Raw genomic sequence first — 23,821 nt, forward strand, 5'->3', positions numbered from 1 at the left:
AATTTAGGCCCTAATCAATTTACTGAAAACTTGTCTTAAATTAAAAAAATTTTAAAAAGCCCAGCACAGTGATGCACGCCTGTAATCCCAGCAGCAGGAAGATCGTGAGTTCAAAGCCAGCCTCAGCAACAGTGAGGCACTAAGCAACTCAGTGAGACCCTGGGTCTAAGTAAAATACAAAATAGAGCTGGGATGTGGTTGAGTTACCTCCTGAGGTATCAATCCCTGGTACCATAAATAAATAAATAAATAAATAAATAAATAAATAAAATAAAAAAGTATTGGGGCTGTGGCTCAGTGGTTAAGTGCCCCTGGGTTCAATCCCCAGTATGGGGTGGGGGTGGTGGGTGGGGGCACACACAAAAGAGAGGATGTTAGAGATGGAGGAATAGATTGGAGAAAGGTTGGGAGGGGATAGCAGCCTCCCTGTCTTCCACTTTTCAGCCTAAGGAAGCCGTTCCCATGGGGACAGGACGCCTTCAGTCTGTTTGCTCTCTGGTCCCTCTTCCCAGCCAGATTCTGCACCTGCCTCAGTCCCCACCTGGGTCCTCCTCTCCCCTTGGCTTTCAGGGTTCTGCCCAGCCCACCTCCCCAACCTCCTAGGCTCACCCCCAGGGAACAGAGTCTTCAGCCACTCTGGGCTCCTGACCACTTCCAGGCCTATCCAGTGTCCTCCATCTCTGCTCACACAGCTGCCCCTGCCTAAGCAGCCCTCCCCTCCTCCTGCCCATTAAATGGATCAATTGAACAGAGTTTTCTCTCAGATGTTTTCCATTGAAGAACTTGCCCCTGGATATTTGTACTGAAATATACCAAAACCAAACTTCAGCACAAGGCCTTGGGTTTGATCCCCAGCACTACAAACAAACAAACAAAAAACTGGGCATGGTGCTACACACCTGTAATCCCAGCAAGCTTGGGAGACTGAGGCAGGAGGATCACAAGTTTGAGGCCAGTGTCAGCAATTTAGCAAGACCCTGTTTTAAGATTTTAAAAAAATAATAAGATAAAATAAAAAGGACTGGGGATATAGCTCAGTGGTAAAACCTCCCTGGGTTCTAAACCCAGTACCACAAAAATAAATAAATTTGAATTTGACTCTCGAGGTGGATAACAATGGAGGAACTCCATCTGCAGGGACATGGTGTTCAGTTGATCCTATAATGTTCGACAGGGGCCCAAGGGACTCCTTTTGTCTTCTAATTGAATCCTTGTCCTCACTCTTGCCAACCACGTGCTCCCGCTGTTTCTGATCTACACCCCCCACCCTATTCAATCTGGATCCTGTTCCTGTCTTCACATAGACCCTCAGTTCCTTCCTGAGAGCCGGGACAGCAAACATTAAGAGGGTGGGAGCAGAGAAGGGGTGACAATTAGGGCTGACCCGGCCGCGAGTGAATGCTTTAAGGTAAATAAGGAATCCCTTGGGGGTCCCAGCTACAAACCAGGTTCTGAGTGTCCCTCTAGGCGAGGGCTGGAAGCCCTCCTGCCTAACAAGCTCCCAGGTGTTACCCATGTATCCACACTGGGGACCACTTCACGCAGCTGCAGGGGCCTAGCTGGCTGGGGAAGAGAGGCAAATGGAGCACAGGTGAAAAGCCTCCATCCAGGGGTATAAGACGGCTGCCCGCAGCACGGCAGGAGGCACCCTTCGGCACCATGGAGTTGAGCTACGGCCTCTTCATCTGCTCTCTGCTGTGCGTGGGCACAGAGCTGTGCTCCCCACAACCTATCTGGATCGCGGCTGGGCCCACCCAGCTGCTGCTGCCTGCATCCCCCGTGGCAGTGGAGTGTCTGGAAGCCCAGCTGGTGGTCGCTGTCAGCAGGGACCTTTTTGGCACCGGGAAACTAATCCAGCCTGCTGACCTCAGCCTGGGCCCTGAGGGCTGTGAACCCCTGTTCTCCGTGGGCACTGCTGATGTGATCAGATTTGAGGTTGGCCTGCATGAGTGTGGTAACGGTGTGCAGGTGAGGCTGGGCCCCCTGGTCCTGGTGGGGGGGGACAGCCTGGTTGCAGTCATGAAGGGACTCTTCCCTTGTAGATGGGGAGGTGACTCAGTTGAGCCCTGAGCCTGGACATTGGGGGTGGCCATGGGGAGGCTCCTGGCTGTGGCTACTGAAACCTGGGAGGTAAAGTAGAACATAGTGGCAGTGACCGATGGGCCAGACCAGGCACCCCACTCTGGCTCCATCTGACCACTTCCTCCACCCATAGAAAGGATGCAGGAGCGATGGACCCAACATAGAACAGGGAGACAGGATAACCCTGCGGGTAGCCAGGTACTTGCCAGGGGCATTAAAAGCCTATTTAGAAAAGTCTTTGACACTTCAGAAAGCCTGCCATAACCAGCAACACAGGGGGATCTCAAGTTTAAGACCAAACTTAGGAACTTAGAGAGGCCCTGTCTCAAAAAGGTCTGGGGATGTGGCTCGGTGGTAAAACAACCCTAGGTGCAATCCCTGGTACCCCCCCCCAAAAAAAAAAGCCTAAAAGTTATCACTGGGATGGGGAGAAAGAGGGAAGAGAATTTTGGCTTGCCTCCTGTGTGATGGCTTGAAACTTTGAACTAAAAGGGTTATGGGCCGGGACATCGTAACTTAACCTCCTGTTGAAGATTCCCAGGCTTCCTTTGGGTGCCTGGGAGCAGGTCCAAGCAGTAGAGGCTTAACATGGGATGCAGGTTAGAAAGGGACCTCAGGTAAGCTAGGCCACGCCCCTCCCCTAAGGAAGTGGGGAGGTGGACACTTGGTGAGGCAGGACACACGGCTCCCCAGCTAGTCCTGATTCCCCTGGACCTCCTTCTGTTGGCCCATGGAGGGCCAGTCCTCCCCTCCATCACAGGGCCCTGCTCCTGTTCACCTGACCCTGGACTCTACTTGGCTGGGCGAGGGCAATTCAGCTCCTGGACCCCTATAGGCTGAGCTCTGGCCTCAAGTGTGATTTCCCCCAGGAATCTCCTCAAGAACTCGCTGTCCTTGTCTTCCTGGGGAGCCAGAGCTACAGCCTCAGTTGTGGTGTGTGGTTTTTTTTTTTTTTTTTTTTTTTTTTTAAACTAAGGATTGAGCTCAATCCTCTTTTTTAAAATGAGGAAAAAAACCTCACTAAGTTGCTGAGGCTGGCCTCAAACTTGTGATCCTCGTGTCTTAACCTCCCAAATCGTTGGGATTACAGGCAGGTGCTACCACACCCAGTACTGTAAGAGTTGTTTGAAAAATTAGTGTAGCCCGGCGCAATAGCGCACACCTGTAATCCCAGCAGCTCAGGAGGCGGGAGGCAGGAGGATCACAAGTTCAAAGCCAGCCTCAGCAATTTAGCCAGACGCTAAGCAATTCGATGAGACCCTGTCCCTAATAAAATACAAAATAGGGCTAGGGATGAGGCTCAGTGCTCAACTGTCCGAGTTCAATCCCTGGTACCCCACCTCCAAAAACAAAAAAAAATTAGTCTAGCTTAGTCCCAAATTCTAGAATAACCTGGGGAGCTTCTAAAAATCCTGAAGTCCAGGTGTACCCCTTACTAAAGCGGAACGGGCATGGGAGGCAGCCATGAGCATCTGAGTCTCGGGTGAAGCCTCCAGCAAAGCCTGGCAGCTTCTTCCTTTGCCAGTGTTCTGCCTCCTCCCTGATGAGGTTCACCTGGCCCTGGGCTCAGTTTAATGCTCCGCCCTGAAATTATTCTCTTAAATGAGAGGTTCCACAAATTCTGCTGCTGGCTGTCTGGGGCACTTACAGATCTAGAACTGCCCTCTGAAGATCTAGGGTGGGGGCAGCTGGGCCCCAAGGGACCTCCTTCCTAGGCAGGTTCTGTAAGGGGAGGTGAAAAGACCCCTGGCAGGGCCTGCTTGTCTCCTCCGCCCTCAGGAGACCACTGCACCTTCTTCCACTTCTCTGAAGTGGACCCCAGATGAGGTGGGAAGGTGAGAGAAGTGATGAAGATTGGCCAGGCACGATGGCACACGCCTGTCATCCCAGCAGCTCGGGAGGCTGAGAAGGGAGGATCAAGAGTTGAAAGCCAGCCTCAGCAAAAGCAAGTTGCTAAACAACTCAGTGAGACCCTGTCCCTAAATACAAAATAGGGCTGGGGATGGGGCTCCGTGGTCAAGTGGCCCCGAGTTCAATCCCTGGTACCCACCAAGAAAAGGCACCGAGCTGCCCCTAGGTCTTTCTTGCCTTCCCACCCCAATAAGAAGAAATGGCCCATGGGCAGGTGCAGTGATGCACACCTGTAATCCCAGTACTCGGGAGGCTGAGGCAGGAGGATCACAAGTGTGAGACCATCAGTAGCATAATATCCCCGAGTTCAAGTCATACTATTTTTACCGCCCAAAAGCGGTGTGTATATCCTGAGGTCACTGGGCACTGCTTCCTATCTGCCCGCCACGTAGCTGATGCAGACACCTACAGGGGTGTCGGGTAAAGATGCTGAGATATTAAGAGGACACCTGCCCAGCCCCTCCTTGCTAGTTGGTTTCACCCCAGCAAGCTGCCCTCCCTGCACCCTCGCAGGGGCCAAACCTGCCTGGGCCAGGTGACGCCTGTAGTGCTAACGCCTCCCCTTTGCTTCAGGTGACAGATGATGCCCTGGTGTACAGCACCTTCCTGCTCCATGACCCCCATCCCATGGGAAACCTGTCCATTGTGAGGACCAACCGTGTGGAGATTCCCATTGAGTGCCGCTACCCCAGGTCAGTGTGGGACTGGCCGTTTTGGCCCCTGGTGGCTATGTCCCTGGCTTGCCGTGGCTGCAGGCAGGTGGCTTGGCTTGTTGGAACAGTTTGCAGGTGGTTACCAGAAGGGAAAGTGCTGGCAGCTGTGGTCACTGCCCTCAGCCTGCGTGGAGGTGGGGGTGCCTTCTGAATTGTCTGAGCCTCTGACTTGCGTAGCCTCTTAAGGGAGGCTTAGAGTAGCCCTAGATCTTGGAGGGGGGTGGGTATTAGGCCATCCCAGGCCCTCCTCAGTCAGAAGCAGTCTTTCAATAGTGCTGCTGTGACTGAGACCCTGTGCCAAAATAAAAAGATGGGGATGTGGCTTGGTGGTTAAGCACCCTGGACTCGAGCACCAGTACCAGGAAGGGGGGAAAATGCTGTTGCTACAGTAGGTCCTACACCAAGTCCTGGCCCTGCAGCCCCTAGCATGAAGCATGTGCCCATGAATCTCACACCAAAGCAGGATGTGAGTGACCAGGCCTGTGCAGTCAAGGTTGGGTCCTACGTCAGGCTCAGCGGAGGGCACAGGCCTTAGTCCTGCTCTCAAGTGTAGATGTTCAGGAGGATTTAGGGACAGGCTCAGGCTTTGGGTACCTTGGCCTAGCTGCCTGTGGGCCATCACTGAGGACATTGTCATAGAGAAACTGGACACCCCCCTGCTGCCATAGGCCCTGGGGTGGTGGAGGGGGGTGTGCCCTGGGACGGGTGTGGGCAGCTGTGACGGTTCTCCCAGGCAGGGCAATGTGAGCAGCCAGGCCATCTGGCCCACCTGGGTGCCCTTCAGGACCACAGTGTCTTCAGAGAAGCAGCTGATTTTCTCTCTGCGCCTGATGGAGGGTGAGCCAGGGCTGGGGAGCGAGGGGAGCTGGGAGGGGAGCTCTGGGCAGTCTCTAGCCCTGGTTGTGTCCTCCAGAGAACTGGACCTCTGAGAAACTGTCCCCCACCTTCTACCTGGGAGACACCGCCTACCTCCTGGCCGATGTCCACACTGGCAGCCACCCCCCACTGCACCTGTTTGTAGACCACTGTGTAGCCACCCCGACACCAGACCAGAGCGTCTCGCCTCGTCACAGCATTGTGGACTTCCATGGGTGAGGCCTGGGCTGACTTTCCAGGGAGTCTTGGTCACCAGATGACCCGTAGCTTATGTCCCCAGCCTCTAACATGTTCCCTTGTTCCCTTCCAAGTTGCCTTGTGGACGGTCTCTCCGATGGCTCTTCTGCATTCCAAGCTCCCAGGTCTAAGACCGATGTTCTCCGATTCACCATGGATGTGTTCCACTTCGCTAACGACTCCAGAAATACGGTACTAGCTTTTTAAAGTTGCCTAGAAGATTGAACTCTGGAGGCTGGGGATATAGTTCAGTTGGTAGAGTCCTTGCCTTGCATGTACAAGGCCCTGGGTTAAATCCCCAGCACCACCAAAGGGAAAAAGAAGCATGATCCAGAGTTCAATTTTTTTTTTTAATAGCAGCCTGGTGGCTGGGGCGGTGGCTATGCCTATGCCTATAATCCCAGCAGCTGAGGAGGCTGAGGCAGGAGGATTGAGTCCAAAGCCAGCCTCAGCAACTTGGTAAGGCCTTGTGACTAAATACAAAAAGGCTGAGGATGTGGCTCAATGTTAAGTACCCCTGGGTTCAATCTTGGGTATCAAAAAAATATATATATATCCTCCTGCTGTCCCTCACTGGTGTCCCCTTAAGCAAATGACTTACTGGTAGAGAGAGCTGTCACTCTAAACTTGAGGGCCTCAATAAAGGCCACAGCTTCATCTGCTTGGCCTGAGCTAACACAAATCCATAAGCAGGTAGAAAATCCATGCAGGATGGGTAGTTTGTGATCTTAGAACTAGAAGAAAACTAGAACAGGGACCTAGGTGACCTAGCCGACAGCCCAAATAAGACCAATAACTACTGGGCTTGGTCACCAAGCTGTAGGATGATAAGTTGAGTGGCGGTGTTGGTCCTCCAGGAGCAAAGAGCTGCTGTGACCCCCTCTGCTGAGTCGCCCCTTAGACTTGATCCTAGGCTAGACTAGTGACAAAAACCAGTAACACCTGGGGGACATTGTCTTTCTTCTTTTTCAAAGAGAATTTTTAAATATTTTTTAGTTCTCGGCAGACACAACATCTTTGTATGTGGTGCTGAGGATAGAACCCGGGCCGCACGCATGCCAGGCGAGCACACTACCGCTTGAGCCACATCCCCAGCCCCAACCTGGGGGCTTTGAAACAGATTGCTGGGCCCCCACCCCTTTGGCTTGATTCAGTAAATCGAGACTAGAGCTGAGAATTTTTATTCCTAGCAAGTTTTCAGGTGATGTCAACCTTATTGGTCCAGGGTGTCCTCTTGCCAACTACTAAGCTGGAAAAGAAAACTAAGAGGGATGGAGAGGCAGGGAGTCGGGGAGGATGGTGTGTGGGAAGTGCTGGCGAAGCTACCAAGTATTGTGGACTCCTACAGTGAAAAATCAAGCTGCTATTAAAAACCAGTTCCCAGATATGGGAGTGGGAATGGGAAGCCTGGAATAGCTGATCAGGTAAAGTAGGGTGTTTTAAAGATGCAGGAAATTGAACTCATGACCTTACCACAAGTGAGAGCAATGATCCACCACGGAGCTACATCTCCAGCCCAAAACAGGATTTTTTTTTTTTTTTTTTTTTTGTACCAGAGATTGAACTCGGAGGTACTTAACCATTGTTCCACATCCCTAGCCCTATTTTCTATTTTACTGGAGTCAGGGTCTCACTGAGTTGCTTTAGTGCCTCACTGATGCTGAGGCTGGATTTGAACTTGTGATTCTCCTGTCTCGGCCTCCTGAGCCACTGGGATTACAGGTGTGCACCACAGTGCCTGGCCAAAACAGGGGTTTTTAATGTTGATTCTCTACTGATCACCTAGAGAGGTCACAAAAATACTGATGCCTGGGCTAGGGGTGTAGCTTGGTGGTAAAGATGTAGTTCACATGTGCAAGGACCTGGGTTCAATCCCCACAAAGACAACATAATCCCACATTTTCACTTAACTAGGTGGCAAGTTGGGTTTTACAAACACACCTACTATCTAGGTTTTACTGTTAGCATTTTATTTCTTGGTACCAGGGATTGAACTAGGGGTGTCTAACCACTGAGCCATATTCCCCAGCTCCTTTGTCTATTTTAGAGACCCTTAAGGCCTCATTAAATTGCTAATCAGCCTCAGCCTCCTGAGCTGCTGGGATTACAGGCTAGCATTAGCACTTTACTACATCATCTACTAGCGTTTTGTTGTATCTTTCTCTTATTAAATGTTTGATACATTTCTCTCAAGTGATCCTAGTAAGCAGCCAAGTTTACCAACCAACGAGATGGGCTCATCTGGCTAGGCAGTGTTAAGGGACAAAGGGGAGTTGTAGAGCATGACATTGAGGCTATCTCCCCAGCTCCAACCTTGCTGGGGAGGGGGGGGGAACTGTTGGATACAGATGGGTAGGTGACAAGTGGGGTGGGAATCTGATGCCGAGACGGCCGGAAGCTCTCCATGGAGGGTCCTGGGTTGAAATGGGACTGGGGAGAAAGAACAGATATAGAAAAGGGGTGCCCTGGTCCTCAGATCAGTGACCTTGTGGGTCTTAGGGTAGAAGATCTTGGTTGGAGCAGGGAGCTGATGTTGACAGCAGATATGGGTGGAGGGGAGTAAAATATAAGCCTTCGTACAGGTGCTGGCCAGCTACAGGGGTGCGAGTGGAGCTGGTGACATCTTTAAGATTAGAGGACAATTTGGATTCATGGAGCCTAGGACTTGGGCAGGCTCACCCTCAAACATGGAAGGCATGGCTTGGTGGATGGTGGCCCAAGGCACAGGGAGAAGGAACAACTTTTAAGAGCTGTAAGGGGCTGGGTACGGTGGAGCACACTTGTAATCCCAGTGGTCTGGGAGGCTGAGAAGGAGGATCGCGAGTTCAAAACCAGCCTCAGTAACTTAGCAAGGCCTTAAGCAACTGAGAGACCCTGTCCCTAAATTAATAAAGGGCTAGAAATGTGGCTCGGTGGTTAAGTGCCCTCGAATTAAATCCCTGGTACAAAAAAGAGCTGTAACTAGGACGAGGCACAGCACACACTTGTAATCCAAGCTACCGGGGATGCTGAGGTGGGAGGATAACAAGTTTGAGATCAGATCTAGCTATTTAGCAAGAACCTGTCTCAAAAGTTATAGGGGAACATCTGGGGATCTTGGGCTCTAGGTTAGCACCAAAAGAAAAGTCAGGGGGGACACTAAAGACAAAAGCAGCTCCCCTTTATGGAGTAAGGACTTTAAAGGACCTGGAAGCTATCTTGTAGGACAGATGGATAGGCAGGCAGCCAAAAACACATCCCAGATCCCCAAAGGTCTAGCTTTAAGTTTCTGAAATGGTTTCACTTGGCCACTAGGGGGTGGCCAAGGCTTGTGGCTCTGCTTGAGGCTTCAGCTAGAAGGTGGTAGAATGAAACAAGGTGTCCAAACCCTACCTAGAATATGCAAGGGATCCCTAACTTGGGATGGCTCAGGGCTGAACTGAACTCCAGGCTGTCAGAATACCCCCTGCCACGCTGGGGCACATAGCTCAGCTCGGGGGAGAGGCACTTGCATGCCTGGGGCCATAGGTTAGATCAAAGGGCAAAACAAGAAAAGCCCTCAGCCCAGGTGCTGTGCTGGGGTGTCAGACTCCTGGTGAGTAGCTTCTGGGGACATAGATCCCTCAACTCCCAGCAGGATTTTATTTTACTAGAAGAACTAAGTGACAGGTCAGAGGCTGTGGCTAGGCCAAGTCTAGCCAGGGCACTAGCCTGATCATTATCACTAAAGATGCTCGAAGAGCCTGTACAGTGGCACAGGCCTATGATCCCAGCAGCTCAGGAGACTGAGGGTGGAGGATCGTGAGTTCAAAGCTGCCATCAGCAAAAGTGAGGTGCTAAGCAACTCGGTGAGACCCTGTCTCTAAATAAAACACCAAAATAAGTCTGGGGCTCTAGCTCAGCAGTTGAGTACCCCTGAGTTCATCTCTGGTACAAAAGAAACTTGAAAAAGCTGACAGGACAAATGGATAGAAGACATAGGCTGGGCTGGGGCTCAGGGGGTAGAGTCCTTGCCGAGCCTGTGAGTCTGGGGTTCAATCCCCAATTCTGTGCAAGCAGGGCGGCGGTCCGGGGGAGCATATGCCTAAGGAAGAGAAACTCGGGAAACATTTCCAAGGAAATAGCCAGAAAATTTCTGTCTGGTGCAAACTCTAGAGAAGCTAGTACAAGAGATCTCTGTCCAAGGACCTCGGGTCACAGAAACCACTTTCCTTTGAAAAATGGGGCACTATCCAATGACTACATTCCGAGAAGTAGTTTGTCAATCCGTCAAGTAGTTTGTCAATCCGTCAAGGGACAGGTGGCAATCTCAGAAACCCAGCTAAGCTGCCTGCTAGGAAGGTGTCTACCACCCACTGGGTCACCTTGGTCTGAGTGGAGGGCTTTTACAATACTCAATCTTCTCCTCATCACTGAGGGGCTGACTTCATGAGCCCAGGGCTCACGGTGACATGTGATCTAGACTATTTGGGAAAGGATCCATGGAAACGATGGGTTCCAGCTTAGAATTAGATTTGCTACTCATTCTGCAATTTTGGGGTAAATTGAAGGATGGAAGTTCATCTTCCAGACCCCTGGAAGGGCTAAGGGTTATAGAACCAGTTTGTCAAAGTCACCAGCACACCTGCTATTTCTTTCAGATCTACATCACCTGCCATCTGAAGGTCATTCCTGCCCACCAACCCCCGGATCAACTCAACAAAGCCTGTTCCTTCAACAAGTCCTCCAACAGGTGAGGAGAGCAGATTCTGTGTCCCTGGGTGGAAACCTAACCAGAGACGCCTGGCGTCTACTCCCCACAGTATCCCCTCAGCCACATTTCTGTCAGCAAGGACACCTCAAGCCGCTTGTCTTCCCTTCTCAGCTGGTCGCCAGTGGAAGGCTCTGCTGAGATCTGTGAATGCTGCGGCAGGGGGGACTGTGGCACACCAGGCTCTTCCAGGAGGCAGCCCCCTGTCCAGGGACCCAAGGCCACATCACGAAACCGCAGACATGGTATGTCATCATGGGCCAGTCACTGAGTTTTAGTTTTCCTCATATTCTAGGACACCTGTCATCTTGGGGTAATATTTTCCCTTGTCCCTCACTGAGGCTGTTGATTCTGGGGATGTGGCTTAGGGCTATATACAGAAGGCTAAAAGGGCTCTGAGCACCTTCCAATAGCAGATGGAACTCTGTGCTCTGGGATTCTCCTGGGACATAATAGGAAGTGTTGGGAGAATAAACAGCTGTTAGGGCCAAATCTAGTTCAGCTTATGAAGACAGCAAAATCCACAATCTGACTCCTGGTGAGGGACAAAAGTGACCTTCAGGTGTCCCACTCTCTTCATAGTGACTGAAGAAGCAGATGTCACCGTGGGGCCACTGATTTTCCTGGGAAAGGCTGACGACCTGGGAAAGGCTGACGACCGTGGCGACCGTGGCGTGGAGGGTTGGCACACTCCTGCTCACGCCTCCATGGCGCTGGGCCTGAGCCTGGCTGTGGTGGCGCTCCTGACCCTGGCTGCTGTTGTCCTGGGTCTTGCCAGGAGGTGCCACACTTCTTCCCACTCCATGTCCTCTCCTTAATAAAAGAGAAGCAGCTCTGGATGTGGTGCAGTGTAGACTGTCGAACGGCACGATTCCCCAGGCAGGCCTGATTCCGGATGCCAGTCTAGAAGGTCTGGAAGCCCTGGGACGTAGACCTATATTTTCCTGGTTTGGGGGCATATGTGGGCTTCTGGGGTACAGACCTCACTTCTCCAGGGGCAACTGTATAATTTGATTCCAAGGAGGCCACAATAGAAGCTGTTGGACAAGAGCAGGGTACACCCAGCCAACCTGTTTTCTAGGTAGGAATCTTGCAGTTCTGGCCTTGGGTGATGACCGTCGTCCATACCTAGTATGTTCAGGGTGCATGCTTGCCACAGCCAAGCCAGCATTCCCAAGCCTTCCACCTTCTCAGTAGTGGTCACTGTCCCTAGAGCATCCCAGATTTGGGGCTACTTCTGTGCACCTGGGGGGGTTCTCGGAGGCAAAATGGGGCTGGAACCTGCTGGGAAGGGCTCTTGGACACCAGTGGGAGCTGGGATGCTGAAAGGTCCTTCACATTCCTCATCTTTGGCCTGGGGTCTTGCTGAAGGCAGGGTTTCAAATGTGGTGACAGAGCTGAGTATGATGCCCCCCGTATCATCCCAGTTACTCAAGAGGCTGAGGCAGGAGGATAGGAAGTTTGAGGCCCTGAGAAACCTAGTGAAACCCTGTCTCAAAAAGGGCTGGGGTTGTGGCTCATTGGTAGAGCACTTGCCTAGCACGTGCAAGGCCCTGGGTTCAATTTTCAGCACCACATTTAAAAAAAAAATTTTTTAAAAAAAGAGGCTGGGGAAGCTGGGCACTTTGGCGCATGCCTGCAGCTCAGGGGGCTGAGATGAGAGAATCACAAGTTCAAAGCCAGCCTTGAGGATGGTGAGGTGCTAAGCAACTGGTGAGACTGTCTCTAAGATAAAACAGGGTAGGGTATGTAGCTCCATGGTCAAAAATCTCTGGGCTCAATCTGCAGTACCAGGAGTGAGAGGCTGGTATGTGCCAGGCCCTGGGTTCCAGCCCCAGCACGGCAAAAAATTTCCCCTGAAGTACAGTGGCCAGGGGTTGGCAACAGGGAGGAAGGGCACCTCCCCTGGCCTGGGTAGGGCAGCAGGAGACTAGAGGGGGTGCTTCCTGGAGATGGCATTCCTACAGCAAATCCCCAAAGCACTATAGGGGAGGTGGGTGTGGAAGGACAGAGGACCACGGCTTCCAGGAAAGTGGTGGAGGGGACCCCACAATCTGGATGAGGGAGCAGCTGCAGGGCTTGGAGCCAACATGGCCTCAGCGTGCCCGGACCTACCTTTCCTGCTGGGAAGAGCTAGCGGAACCAACAGAGCATGTCCTGGAGCCTGGGAGAAAACTGTCCCTGGAGTCGGGCTCTCCAGGCCCCAGAACTGGCTTCCTGCTATGTCTAGCTGGGCAGGGGACCTCATCGGTAGAGGCTTGAATGAGCAGAGCATGAAGTAGGATCATGGTTCACACACAGCACCCTGGCAAAGAGCTCTGAGGTTGGAGTCAGGTTGTCCCTGGAGGAGTTCCCAGAGAGGGGAACCTCAACTTGGGGCAAGGGGGGTCCTTGGTGTCTCAAAAGAATTTCATAGGGCTGGGGCTGTAGCTCAGTGGTAGAGCATCTGCCTGGCATGTGTGAGGCACTGCGTTCAATCCTCAGCACCACATATAAAGGTGTTGTGTCCATCTACAACTAAAAAAATAAAAAATTTCAACTGGGCCTGGTGGTGCATGCCTATAATCCCAGTGGCTCTAAAGGCTGAGGCAGGAGGATCAAGTGTTCAAAGCCAGCCTCAGTAAAAGCAAGGCACTAAGCAACTCGGTGAGATCCTGTTGATCAAATGTAAAAAAAGGGCTGAGGATGTGGCTGAGTGCTCCCGAGTTCAATCCCTGTTAGCACCCCCCCCCAAAAAAAAAAAAATTCTGCATGTGCTAGTCAGAGATTCAGATCTAGTTAGGAAGACAAACATTCAAGGGAGAAAGTCAGGTCATGAAGAGATGACTTGGAGCCAGGCACGGTGGTGCATACCTGTAATTCCAGCATCTCAGGAGGCTGAGGCAGGAGGATCACAAGTTCTAGAACAACCTCAGCAACTTAGAACCTAAGGATTTAGACCCTACCTAAAAATAAAACACTAAAATAGGTTGGGGATGTGGCTTAGTGGTTAAGTGACCCTGGGTTCAATCCCTGGCATCAAAAATGTCTTTTGGGGTAAAGAAATACACAAATACATGTTCAAGGGAGAATAAGGACCATCCCCAGATGGAAAGAAGGCAGCCCTTTGTTCAGGGGTGTTGCTTTTATGGTACAGTAGCTAGGACTGAACTAGAGGTGGAGTCGGGGCACAGTTACTGCACAATTTCACACCAGTTTTTCCAGATCTGGCTCGAAGATCTCGGGCTACTTTTTGTGGACAGGGAAATAGGCCAAGGGCCTGAACCCAGGTGGGTTAGGTTGCTCAGAAGCTGCTTATTTATTTTTAATATTTTATTTGTAGATGGACACGAGACCTTTATTTTTTATTTTTATGTGGTGCCAGGGATCAAACCCAGTGCCTCAGGCATGCTGGGCAAGCACTCTACCTCTGAACCACAACCCTGGCCCCAGGAGCTGCTTGAGACTCATCTTTCTCTGTATCCCCAAATTCCTATCTCATGATGTCTGATTACACATCCCACTCTGTCTGACCTGTGTCAGAGTCCCCTGCTCTGCCTAGCATGGACCTGTTTAGGGGTGGAGGGTTTCTTTTCTTCAGGGTTATAGCCAGGATTGGCTTTCCTGTGTCACCAGGAGGCCAGCATGTATTCATTGAGAACTATTCTGTAAAGGATTGCTACTCCCAGGATATATTAAGGACCATTCCTCAATGAACACAAATTTATTGTTTTTCGTACTGGGGATTGAACCCAGGGCCACTTAAACACTGAGCCACATCCCCAGCCCTCTTTTATATTTTATTTAGAGACAGGGTCTCCTGAGTTGCCTAGGGCCTCTCTAAATTGCTGATTTGAGCTTCAAACCTCCTGCCTCAGCTTCCGGGGCCACTGGGATTACGGGCATCCACGACGGGACGGTGGGAATACCAGTTTCCTGTCCCAGGTTTCTGAATGTTGTAACTTCCTGAGTACTAATCTTTCATTCTACTTCTCTCCTTGGCTGACAGACGGAGTAGCTCTGCTGGGGATGGGAGGAACTGTAACTAGGATGTGACCCTGATGGTCAGCTCCAGCCAGTTCCACGTGGATGTCAGCTCAGCAGGGGAGCTGCCCACATCACCAAGAGAGGTGACCTCCAGCAGTGATGTCAAGGCCCCCTACCCCTTCCTGCCTCCCAGAGGAGCCGGTATAGAAAAGGAATTGAAAGGCAGCTAGAGGTTGTCCAGACTTTGTTACTTAAACTCTCATTTCCCTAAGGTCTAGGGCAGCTTCCTACACTTGTTCTTAGCCAAAAATCAGAGAAGCATGCAGCTTCCTACAGAAACTAGGGCAATCAACAGTTCAGTTGTGTAGATTTCAAACTTTGACTTTGTACTTCCTAGTAGCAGGGAGAAATGAGAAATGTTAAAGGACAAATGAAAATCCTTACAAATAGGGCTGGGGATGTGGCTCAAGCCTTGGCGCCCTCGCCTGGCAGGCGTGCGGCCCGGGTTCGATCCTCAGCACCACATACAAACAAAGATGTTGTGTCTGCCGAGAACTAAAAAATAAAAATATTAAAATTCTCTCTCTCTCTCTCTCTCTCTCTCTCTCTCTCTCTCACTCTTTCTTTAAAAAAAATAATTAAATAAATAAATAAATATTAAAAAAATTCTCTCTCTCTCTCTCTCTTTAAAAAAAAAAAAAAAAAAAAAAGAGATCCTTACAAATACATGGGGCAAATATCAAGGATTATGTTGAATTCATTCACATGCGTGCGGCCCGGGTTCGATCCTCAGCACCACATACAAAACAAAGATGTTGTGCCCGCCAATAACTAAAAAATAAATATTAAAATTCTCTCTCTCTCACTCTCTCTTTTAAAAAAAAAAAAAAAAAAAAAAAAAGATGTTAAAAGCTGCCAGGTGTGGTGGTGCACACCTGCTGAGACTGGCTTTTTTTTTAGCTCCAAACCTCCTGCCTCAGTCCTAGCTACTGTCCCTTAAAAGCAACACCCCCCAACAAAGGGCTAAAGCTGGAGGATTTCCGGTTCAAAGCCAGCCTCAGCAATTTAGCAAGGCCATAAGCAACTCAGACCCTGTCTCAAAATAAAACATAAAAAGGGCTGGATATGTGGCTCATTAAGTGCTCCTGGGTTCAATCCCCAGTACAAAAAAAAAAAAAAAAACTACAATGTATACAGTGTTTCCAAATACCCAGCTCAAAATATGCTAAAGATTTATATTTCCACCTTGAAGGTGGGCCTGGTGGTTCATACATTTAATCTCGGCTACAAGGCAGGCTGGGGCAGGAGGAAGGCAAGCAAGTTCAAGGCTAGTCTCAGCAATTTAGGACTTAAGCAATTTAGCAAGACCCTGTCTCAAAATATAATAATAGGGGCTGGGGATGTGGCTCAAGCGTGCTAGCCTGGCATGCGTGCAGCCCAGGTTTGATCCTTAGCACCACATACAAAGATGTTATGTCCGCCGAAAACTAAAAAATAAATATCAAAAAATTCTCTCTCTAAAAAATAAAGAGCTGGAGATGTTGAGATAGGGATTTAGGATAAAAAGAGAATACTGAATCTTAAAGGAAATGCCAGCAAGCCACTGAGATTCAGAAAGCAAAGCTGTAAATCTTGCGCAACATGCCCTTGGCCTTGCCCTTGTAAGATGAGGGAAATACCCAGCGCAGGGACATTGGCTGAAATGGTGCACCTTGCCCTAGATCCACCTTCAGTCCAGTCCTGACCCGACGCAGCCCTTGTACAAACATTGCACCCCCAGCCCAAGTCATGGCCACTTATTACTCTGGAGACCATCCACATTCTCCCTTGACTATGTATCTGCCTTAAGACCCCTGTCTGTGTCTTGTCTGGCTTATGCTGAAATTCTTTTCTCTCAAGTATGCCTACAGCTGAGTTCCCCCTCTCTCCTTGGGAACTCCTCGGATCCTTCTCCAGAGACATTCCTTCTCCTGTGAAAATGTGGCTCAATGGTTAAGCACCCCTGGTTTTAATTTCCATACTACTAATAAAAAAAGATATTTTAGAGTGTCATATTTATAATTCTAACAGTTCTTAACAGTTCTACTTCAGGTTGATGTGTTTGAAGCCCCAAAGAGAATTATTTGCGCCAGGCACACTCCTATAATCCCAGCGGCTCAGGAGGCTGAGGCAGGAGGATTGCAGGCTCAAAACCAACCTCAGCAACAGTGAGGTGCTAAGCAACTCAGTAGACCCTGAATAAAATATAAAATAGGGCTGGGGCTGTGGCTTAGGGGTTGAGTTCCCCTGAGTTCAATCCCTGGCTCCCTGGTGCGCGAGCCACACACAGACACACACAAAAAATTTGCATTTCTCGAATAGGGATTTTGAGGGTGATTTTGCTAAGAGCACTGACTGTTCCCTTGTGTGCTGCAGCAGGAAGTGAAACTTGCTTTTAGTGGGAACTTAAAGCGGGGGAAAGTCTGGCACCTCTGTTTGCAACGTGCATCTATGTCCCTTATTACCTTAAACTTTGGGTAAGATCCCTGATCAGCTCCTGTCTGTAGACATGTTAAAACCTTAGGTTCTGTCTGAAAACTGGTGATACAAGGCTGATGGCCCCAAATTAGGTAAATCTATCTTGTCCTCCATCAAAGCTAAAGGCATCAGGGTAAGAGTAGCTAAAGTACTTTGAAGGCTTGCAGGGACCTGAAAATAAACAGATTGTTAACTGCCAGACTCCTGGAGGGTACCCAGAAGTCTCAGGTCATTGCCTGAAACCTTCCAGCAACAGCCGCCTTGCAGGCATCTCACCCCCTGACAAGAATGCCCCCCTAAGTGGAAGCAAATACCCCAGGACAGAAACTAAAGCTGCCCAGCTCGGCAGAAGCAATCCTGGCTTCCAGGAACTCACAGAACCAGATCTGAGTTATGGCCAACCAGACCACCATTTGTTTTATTTTTTCTTTTGTACTGGGAATTGAACTCAGGAGCGCTTAACCACTGAGCCGCATCCCAAGATCTTTTTATTTTTTATTTTGATACAGGGTCTCACTAAATTGCTGAGGGCCTCGCTAAATTGCTGAGGCTGGCTTTGAATTTGCAGTACTCCTGTCTCAGCCACAGTCTCAGCCACAGGAGTTGCTGAGATTACAGATGTGGGCCACCACATCTGGCTCAACCAGAACACATTTTGACCAAGACTGCTTACTGACACACACCTCTCACACTCTCCTCTATTCCTTCCCCTTTTCAAACCTGAAGCTCAGGGCTGGCACATGCCTGTAATCCCAGAGAATTGGGAGGCTGAGGCAGGAGGATCAAAAATTGGAGACTGGCCTTAGCAATTTAGCAAGGTCCTAAGGACTTAGTTGAGACCCTGTCTCAAAATGAAACAAAAAGAAAGGGCTGGGAGGGCTGTGGCTGGGGCTCAGTGGTAGAGCGCTTGCCTGGCACATGTGAGGCACTGGGTTCCAACCTTAGCACCACATATAAATAAATAAATAAAATAAAGGTATTGTGTCCATCTACAACTAAAAAAAAAAAAAAAAAAAGGGATGGGGATGTGGCTCAATGGTTAAGTAACCCTGGGTTCAATCTCTGGTCCCCACAAAAAAACAATAAAAAAGAAACCTAAAGTTCATGCCCGCAGCTCTGATCACAGGGCTGATGCCACTTGATCCCTCCTGTCTTCCCAGTATCCTTACATTGATAAGTTCCTTTCCTGACTTTCTCCATTACTTTTTCTGTTTGGTTTCTGGGGTGAATAGCTGGATCTGATTCACTGGGACCCCCAGAGTCAGGTCTTTGGACTAGGAACCCTGGTAACATTGCTATCAATTTTCTGCCATTTACAGAGTTGTTAAATTCTTTAGTCAAAGACAAAGCCTCTCCTGGAGGGTTGCTTCAGAACACGGGAAGCATTTTGACTCTTGCAGAGTTTTTCATGGTGCCCTCTCCATATAGATATATCAGGTGTTTTTTCACACTGTACCCTAAGCAGCTCCTGTAAGTCAGTGGAAGTTCTCAGAGGAAGGTCAGATACCACCAGACAAGTAAAGCTGAGCGAGCTGTGGATGGAAGCTCAGTGGTACTGTGCATGGGCAAAATTCAATCCCTAGCACCCTCCCCTCTCCCCCACATACACAGAGGCAACATTAACAACATATTTAGCTTAAAGATCAAATTGGCTTTTGGGCTGGAGTTGTGGCTCAACAGTAGAGTGTTTGCCTAGCGCACGAGAGGCACCGGGGTTCGATCCTCAACACCACATAAAAATAAATAAACAAAATAAAGGTATTGTGTCCAACTACAACATCTATCTATCTATCTATCTATATATATATGTGTGTGTGTGTGTGTATATATATATATATATATATATATATATACATATATATATATATATAAAAATTATTATATTGGCCTTTTTTTTTTGCAGCACTGGGAATTGAACCCAGAGTCTTGCACATGCTAGGCAAATGCTATACTGCTGAGTCCCAGCCCTCTTTATTTTTTTAAATTTGGAGATAGGGTATAACTAAGTTTTTCAGGTGGGCCTTGAACTTGCATTCTCCTGCCTTGGCCTCCAGAGTAGCTAGGATCAGCCTCCTGAGTAGCTGGGATTACATGTGTGTACGACCCTGACCAGCTTCAAACTGGCTTTTTAAAAAATTTATTTGGGTGGTGTTGGGGATTGAATCCAGGGCCTTGTTGTGCATGCAAGGCAAGCACTCTACCAAGGGTTGATTTTTATTAGGTGGCTGGAACAGAAATAAGAAGACCTCAGCAGATTAGGGGTTGGGGATTTAGCTCAATTGTTGAACATTTGCCCAGCACGCACTTAAGCCCTGGGTTCAATTCCCAGTAATACACATACAAAGATCAGTTAACATCAGGTTACTTCAAATTACTCTCCTTGTACGGGTTAAAACACAGGGAACTTCCTTATGCTGGCTAAAACTGGCCTGTTTAAGGATTGACCTTTCTCAGAAGGTCAAAAGCTTAGCATGTGTGATTCCATTTTGGTTTTATTTGTTGAGACCTAGGACAGGAGCTCAGTCCAAAACAATGGTCTCCTATAAATCTTTTGTCCCATATTTTTTTATTAGCTGCTCTATAGTTGCACACAATGTTGGGATTTGTTGTTACATATTTGTACATGCACACAATATAGCAATATGACTTGGCCTGTATTATTCACCAGTATTTCCCCTTTCCCTCCCTCTCTCTGGCCCCATCCTTCTAGGCTCTCCGCTGGATTTTCATGAGATTCCACATAAGAGAGAAAATGTATGCCCCTTGACTTTCTGAGTTCGGCTTACTTCACTTAATGTAACGTTCTCAAGTTCCATTCATTTTCCTGCAAGTAACATAGTTTCATTCTTTATGGATGAATAAAACTCCACTGTGTTCATATTCCATATTCCACATTGTCTTTATCTATTCATGCATCAATGGTCCCATTGGCTATTGTGAATTGTGCTGCTATAAACATGGGTCTGCATGTGTTCCTATAGTATGAGGACTTTAATACTTTTAGGATAAATACCAAGGCATGGCATAGTTGGGTCATAGAGTGGTTTCATACCGAGTTGTTTTTTTTTTTTGGGTGGGGGGAGGGAACTGGGAATTGAACTGAGGGGCATTCAACCACTGAGTCACATCCGTAGCCCTATTTTATATTTTATTTGAGATAGCATCTCACTAAGTTGCTTAGCATCTTGCTAAATTGCTGAGGCTGGGGGCTGGGATTGTGGCTCAGAGGTAGAGTGAGTGCTTGCCTAGCATGCGTGAGGCACTGGGTTCGATCCTCAACACCACATAAAAAATAAAAAATAAAGATATTGCGTCAATCTACAACTAAAAACTAAATGTTTAAAAAAAAAAAAAAATTGCTGAGGCTGGCTTTGAACTCGCGGTCCAAGTGCCGAGGTGTAGCCCAGTGGTAGAATGCCTGCTGTACTGAACACTCCTGAGGGGTCTCTTGCCCTCAGCCTTATGATGGGAAGGCTGGCTTGACCCCATATCACAACTGATCCTTCTCTTGAACAGCTCATATATACCAAATCAGGGCACCAGATGATTACTTTGCAGTGAGAACAGCAGTAGAGGTGGGGACACAGGAAGATTGTGGTGACTGAACTACTCAGATGAAATAACTGTGAGGAGGTTGTATAAGTCAGTTATTTCGGTCTCTTAGGAATGGGGCCAGGAAAAGGGATGAGCTCTTTCAAACCACTTTCCTTCCTTCCTTCCTTCCTTCCTTCCTTCCTTCCTTCCTTCCTTCCTTCCTAGGGAAGCTTAACCACTGAGCCATATCCCAGCCCTTTTTATTTTTATTATTATTTTTTATTTTGAGATGGGGGGGTCTTGCTAAGTTGTTTAGGGCCTTGCTAAATTGCTGAGGCCAACCTCAAATTTGTGATCCTCCTGCCTCAGCCTCCCAAGTAGCTGGGATCACAAATGTGTGCCTGGTTCAAACCACTTTTCAAGGGACAAGGACTTAGATAAAATGGTGCTTTGGATTAAGAGCGGTCTACTCCTCAGGACTGTAAAGCCCTGGTGTTTTCTTTGGTGGTGTAGGTCAGACCTGTGTCCTGAGTGGCCCTCATCACCAAGAGATGCCAGGTACTGTCCCTTCATCAGAAATAACGAGCAAAAACATCAGAAACTCTGCTGGGCCCCTTAGCAATGATATTGAGCCCCAGTCTCTTGGCTTTTCTCAGGTTTGAGTTGATTTTTTTTTTTTTTTTTTTAAAGAGAGAGAGAGAGAAAGGGAGAGAGAGAATTTTTTAATGTTTATTTTTTTTTTTAGTTTTCGGCGGACACAACATCTTTGTTTGTATGTGGTGCTGAGGATCGAACCTGGGCCACAGGCATGCCAGGCGAGCCCGCTACCGCTTGAGCCACGGTCCCCAGCCCATTGATTGAGTTGATCTTTTCTTGCTCCTGGGTAAAGCAGCAGGCAGAGTCCAGGATTAGAACATTCAGAGGCAATGAAATCTTCCACTAGGAATCTTAAACAGGACCCTTTTTTTTTTTTTTTTCCCAGTATTGGGTGTTAAACCCAGGGGTGCTTTACCACTGAGCCAGTCCTTTTTATTATTTATTTATTTAATTGTTGTTGTTGTTGTTCAAGGGATTGAACTAGGGGCGCTTAACCACTGAACCACATCCCAGCCAGACTTATTTTTTTATTTTCAGGGAGGGTCTCACTAAATTGGCCAGGCTGATCTGGAACTTGTGATCCTCCTGGGGATCCTCCTGATTCACTGGAATGACAGGCATGTGCCACCACATCCAGCTCTACTAGCTATTTTGAAATATGCAATTAGTTGCCATCAATCATAATTACCCTGCTACCCTATAGAGCATCAGGCCTCGTTCCTATCTTTCTGCGCCCCTTTTAATCTAAGTTTCTGTGGTGAATGCCAGTCTCCGTGCTGTGGCCGGCAGTCACTTTCTTTCTTGGGCAGAGTCATTCATTCTCAGTCGCTGGGGAGTACTGGCAGGTCCTTGGGCAGGCCACAGGAACCATCTTTGATAAGTTAAAAAAAAAAAAAAAAAGTTGAGCATGGTGGCACAGGCCCAGAGACTGGGGAGGCTGAGACAGGAGGATCAGGAGTTCAAATCCAGTCTCAGCCACAGCAAGGCACTAAACAACTCAGTGAGACCCTGTCTCTAAATAAAACACAAAATAGGTCTGGGGATGTGGCTCAGTGGTCGAGTGCCCCTGAGTTCAATCCCTGGTACCAAAAAAATAAATAAATAAATAAATAAATAAATAAAGTAAAAAAATAAAAAGAAGTCCCCAGGGGACTGGGGATGGAGCTCCGTGTTTACCTGAGAAGCTTGAGGCTCTTGTGTTTGTGTCACAGTATAGCCATTCAAAAAAAAAAAAAAGTGTCCCCTCTAGTTGCCTCACCAAGAACATCTCCCTGTCACTTGACTCTGGGATACTAACCTTTGTGCAAGAGGCTTGTCTAACCTGCCCTACTGTGTGTGTTGGGGGTTTGTGCCTAATGGAGAGCAGGGGATGCTCCCAAGTAAGTAAGACATTTTTTTTTTATGTTTATTTTTTAGTTATAGAGGTGGACACAATATTATTTTTATATGGATAGAACCCAGTGCCTCCCACATGCTAGGCAAGTGCTCTATCTCGGAGCCCCAGCCCCAGCCCAGGAATGCATTTTTAAAAATGTCTCAGCGACCCAGAACATAAATGTCTCAGCTCATCCCCTACTTTCTGGGTGTTTCTGGGGTTTTTCTCCTAGAAACTTTCTATGCCTGCAAACCTGTGGATTATAGGCAGTCAAACATGTTTGTTTACAAATAGGTGAATCTTCTACTCTCTCCTTTGTTTTGAAAGTTCCTCTTTTACTTAACAATAGATGTTGGCCACCTGTTGGAGTCAGCAGTCCAGAATCTTCCCCTTTCTTTCTAAAGACTTCCTGGAGTCCCTTAGTTATTTAATCAGCTCCCTCCTGCTGGGTGATTCAGACCTCAGGGCTCCTTTTCTATGCATATTAAAGTTCTGGGTGAAAGGGGCTAATCCCAGTTTTCCTCATTTCCAGTCCCTGAGGGGAATCCCGCTGCAGCCTGGGGACAAGGCACACCCAACCCGCACTAACCTAAGATAAAGAAATGGCCTTTCCATTCTGCCTGGTGCTGCCTTACCTTACTTCTCTTCACTGATCAGGACTCTTTTATCCCCCCCCCCCCCCCCGCCATAAAAATAGTCTTTTCAGGTTTTAAAAATGAAACCCATTCAAATGATGTTAGAAAAGTACAAAAAAAAAAAAAAATTAAAAAATCACCTGTGATCCTCAGATGCTCTTGTGTTGACCCCTTGTCCTTGAGACACACAAGGCCAAGGGCAACCTATGAAGGTGGCATGACTCCCTTCCTGGGGATCTGTCCTCTGCCTCCCCCTTCCCCATAAGGTATAGAACAGAAAGATTTTTCCAGCCCTTTTTATTTTTTATTTTGAGTTTTGAGACAGGGTCTCTCAGTTGTTGAGGGCCTTGCTCCTGATGCAGCCATCTCCTCTTCTGGATTTCCTGTTTTTCTGAAAGTCAGTGCTAGGCTGGGGGCACAGGTCAGCTGTAGAGCACTTGCCTGGCAAATTTGAGGCGCAATGATAAAGCACCCCTGAGTTGGATCCTCAGAACTGGAAAAAAAAAAAAAAGACTTTGAAGAGGTCTCTGATCCCTTCTGGCATGTACACACAGAGTAAAAGGTGGTATTTATGAACCAGGAAGCCAGCCCTCCCCAGACATTGATTCTGCTACCATCTGTTTTAAAATTTTATTTATCTTTTTAGTGT

At 48.4% G+C, this 23,821-nt stretch overlaps 1 protein-coding gene across 1 annotated transcript; it reads left to right on the forward strand.

Moving 5' to 3' along the window:
• Positions 1-1,659: 1,659 nt before the first annotated feature.
• Positions 1,660-11,366, forward strand: Zp3 (zona pellucida glycoprotein 3). Its single transcript, XM_076840059.2, has 8 exons — positions 1,660-1,968; positions 4,567-4,685; positions 5,440-5,543; positions 5,620-5,797; positions 5,894-6,011; positions 10,439-10,530; positions 10,663-10,793; positions 11,131-11,366. Exons 1-8 carry the CDS (start codon positions 1,660-1,662, stop codon positions 11,364-11,366), a joined length of 1,287 nt encoding a protein of 428 aa, XP_076696174.2.
• The last annotated feature ends 12,455 nt before the right edge of the window (positions 11,367-23,821 follow it).

This window comes from Callospermophilus lateralis, chromosome 19, assembly GCF_048772815.1.
Source record: "Callospermophilus lateralis isolate mCalLat2 chromosome 19, mCalLat2.hap1, whole genome shotgun sequence".
Classification (NCBI taxonomy): Eukaryota; Metazoa; Chordata; class Mammalia; order Rodentia; family Sciuridae; genus Callospermophilus; species Callospermophilus lateralis.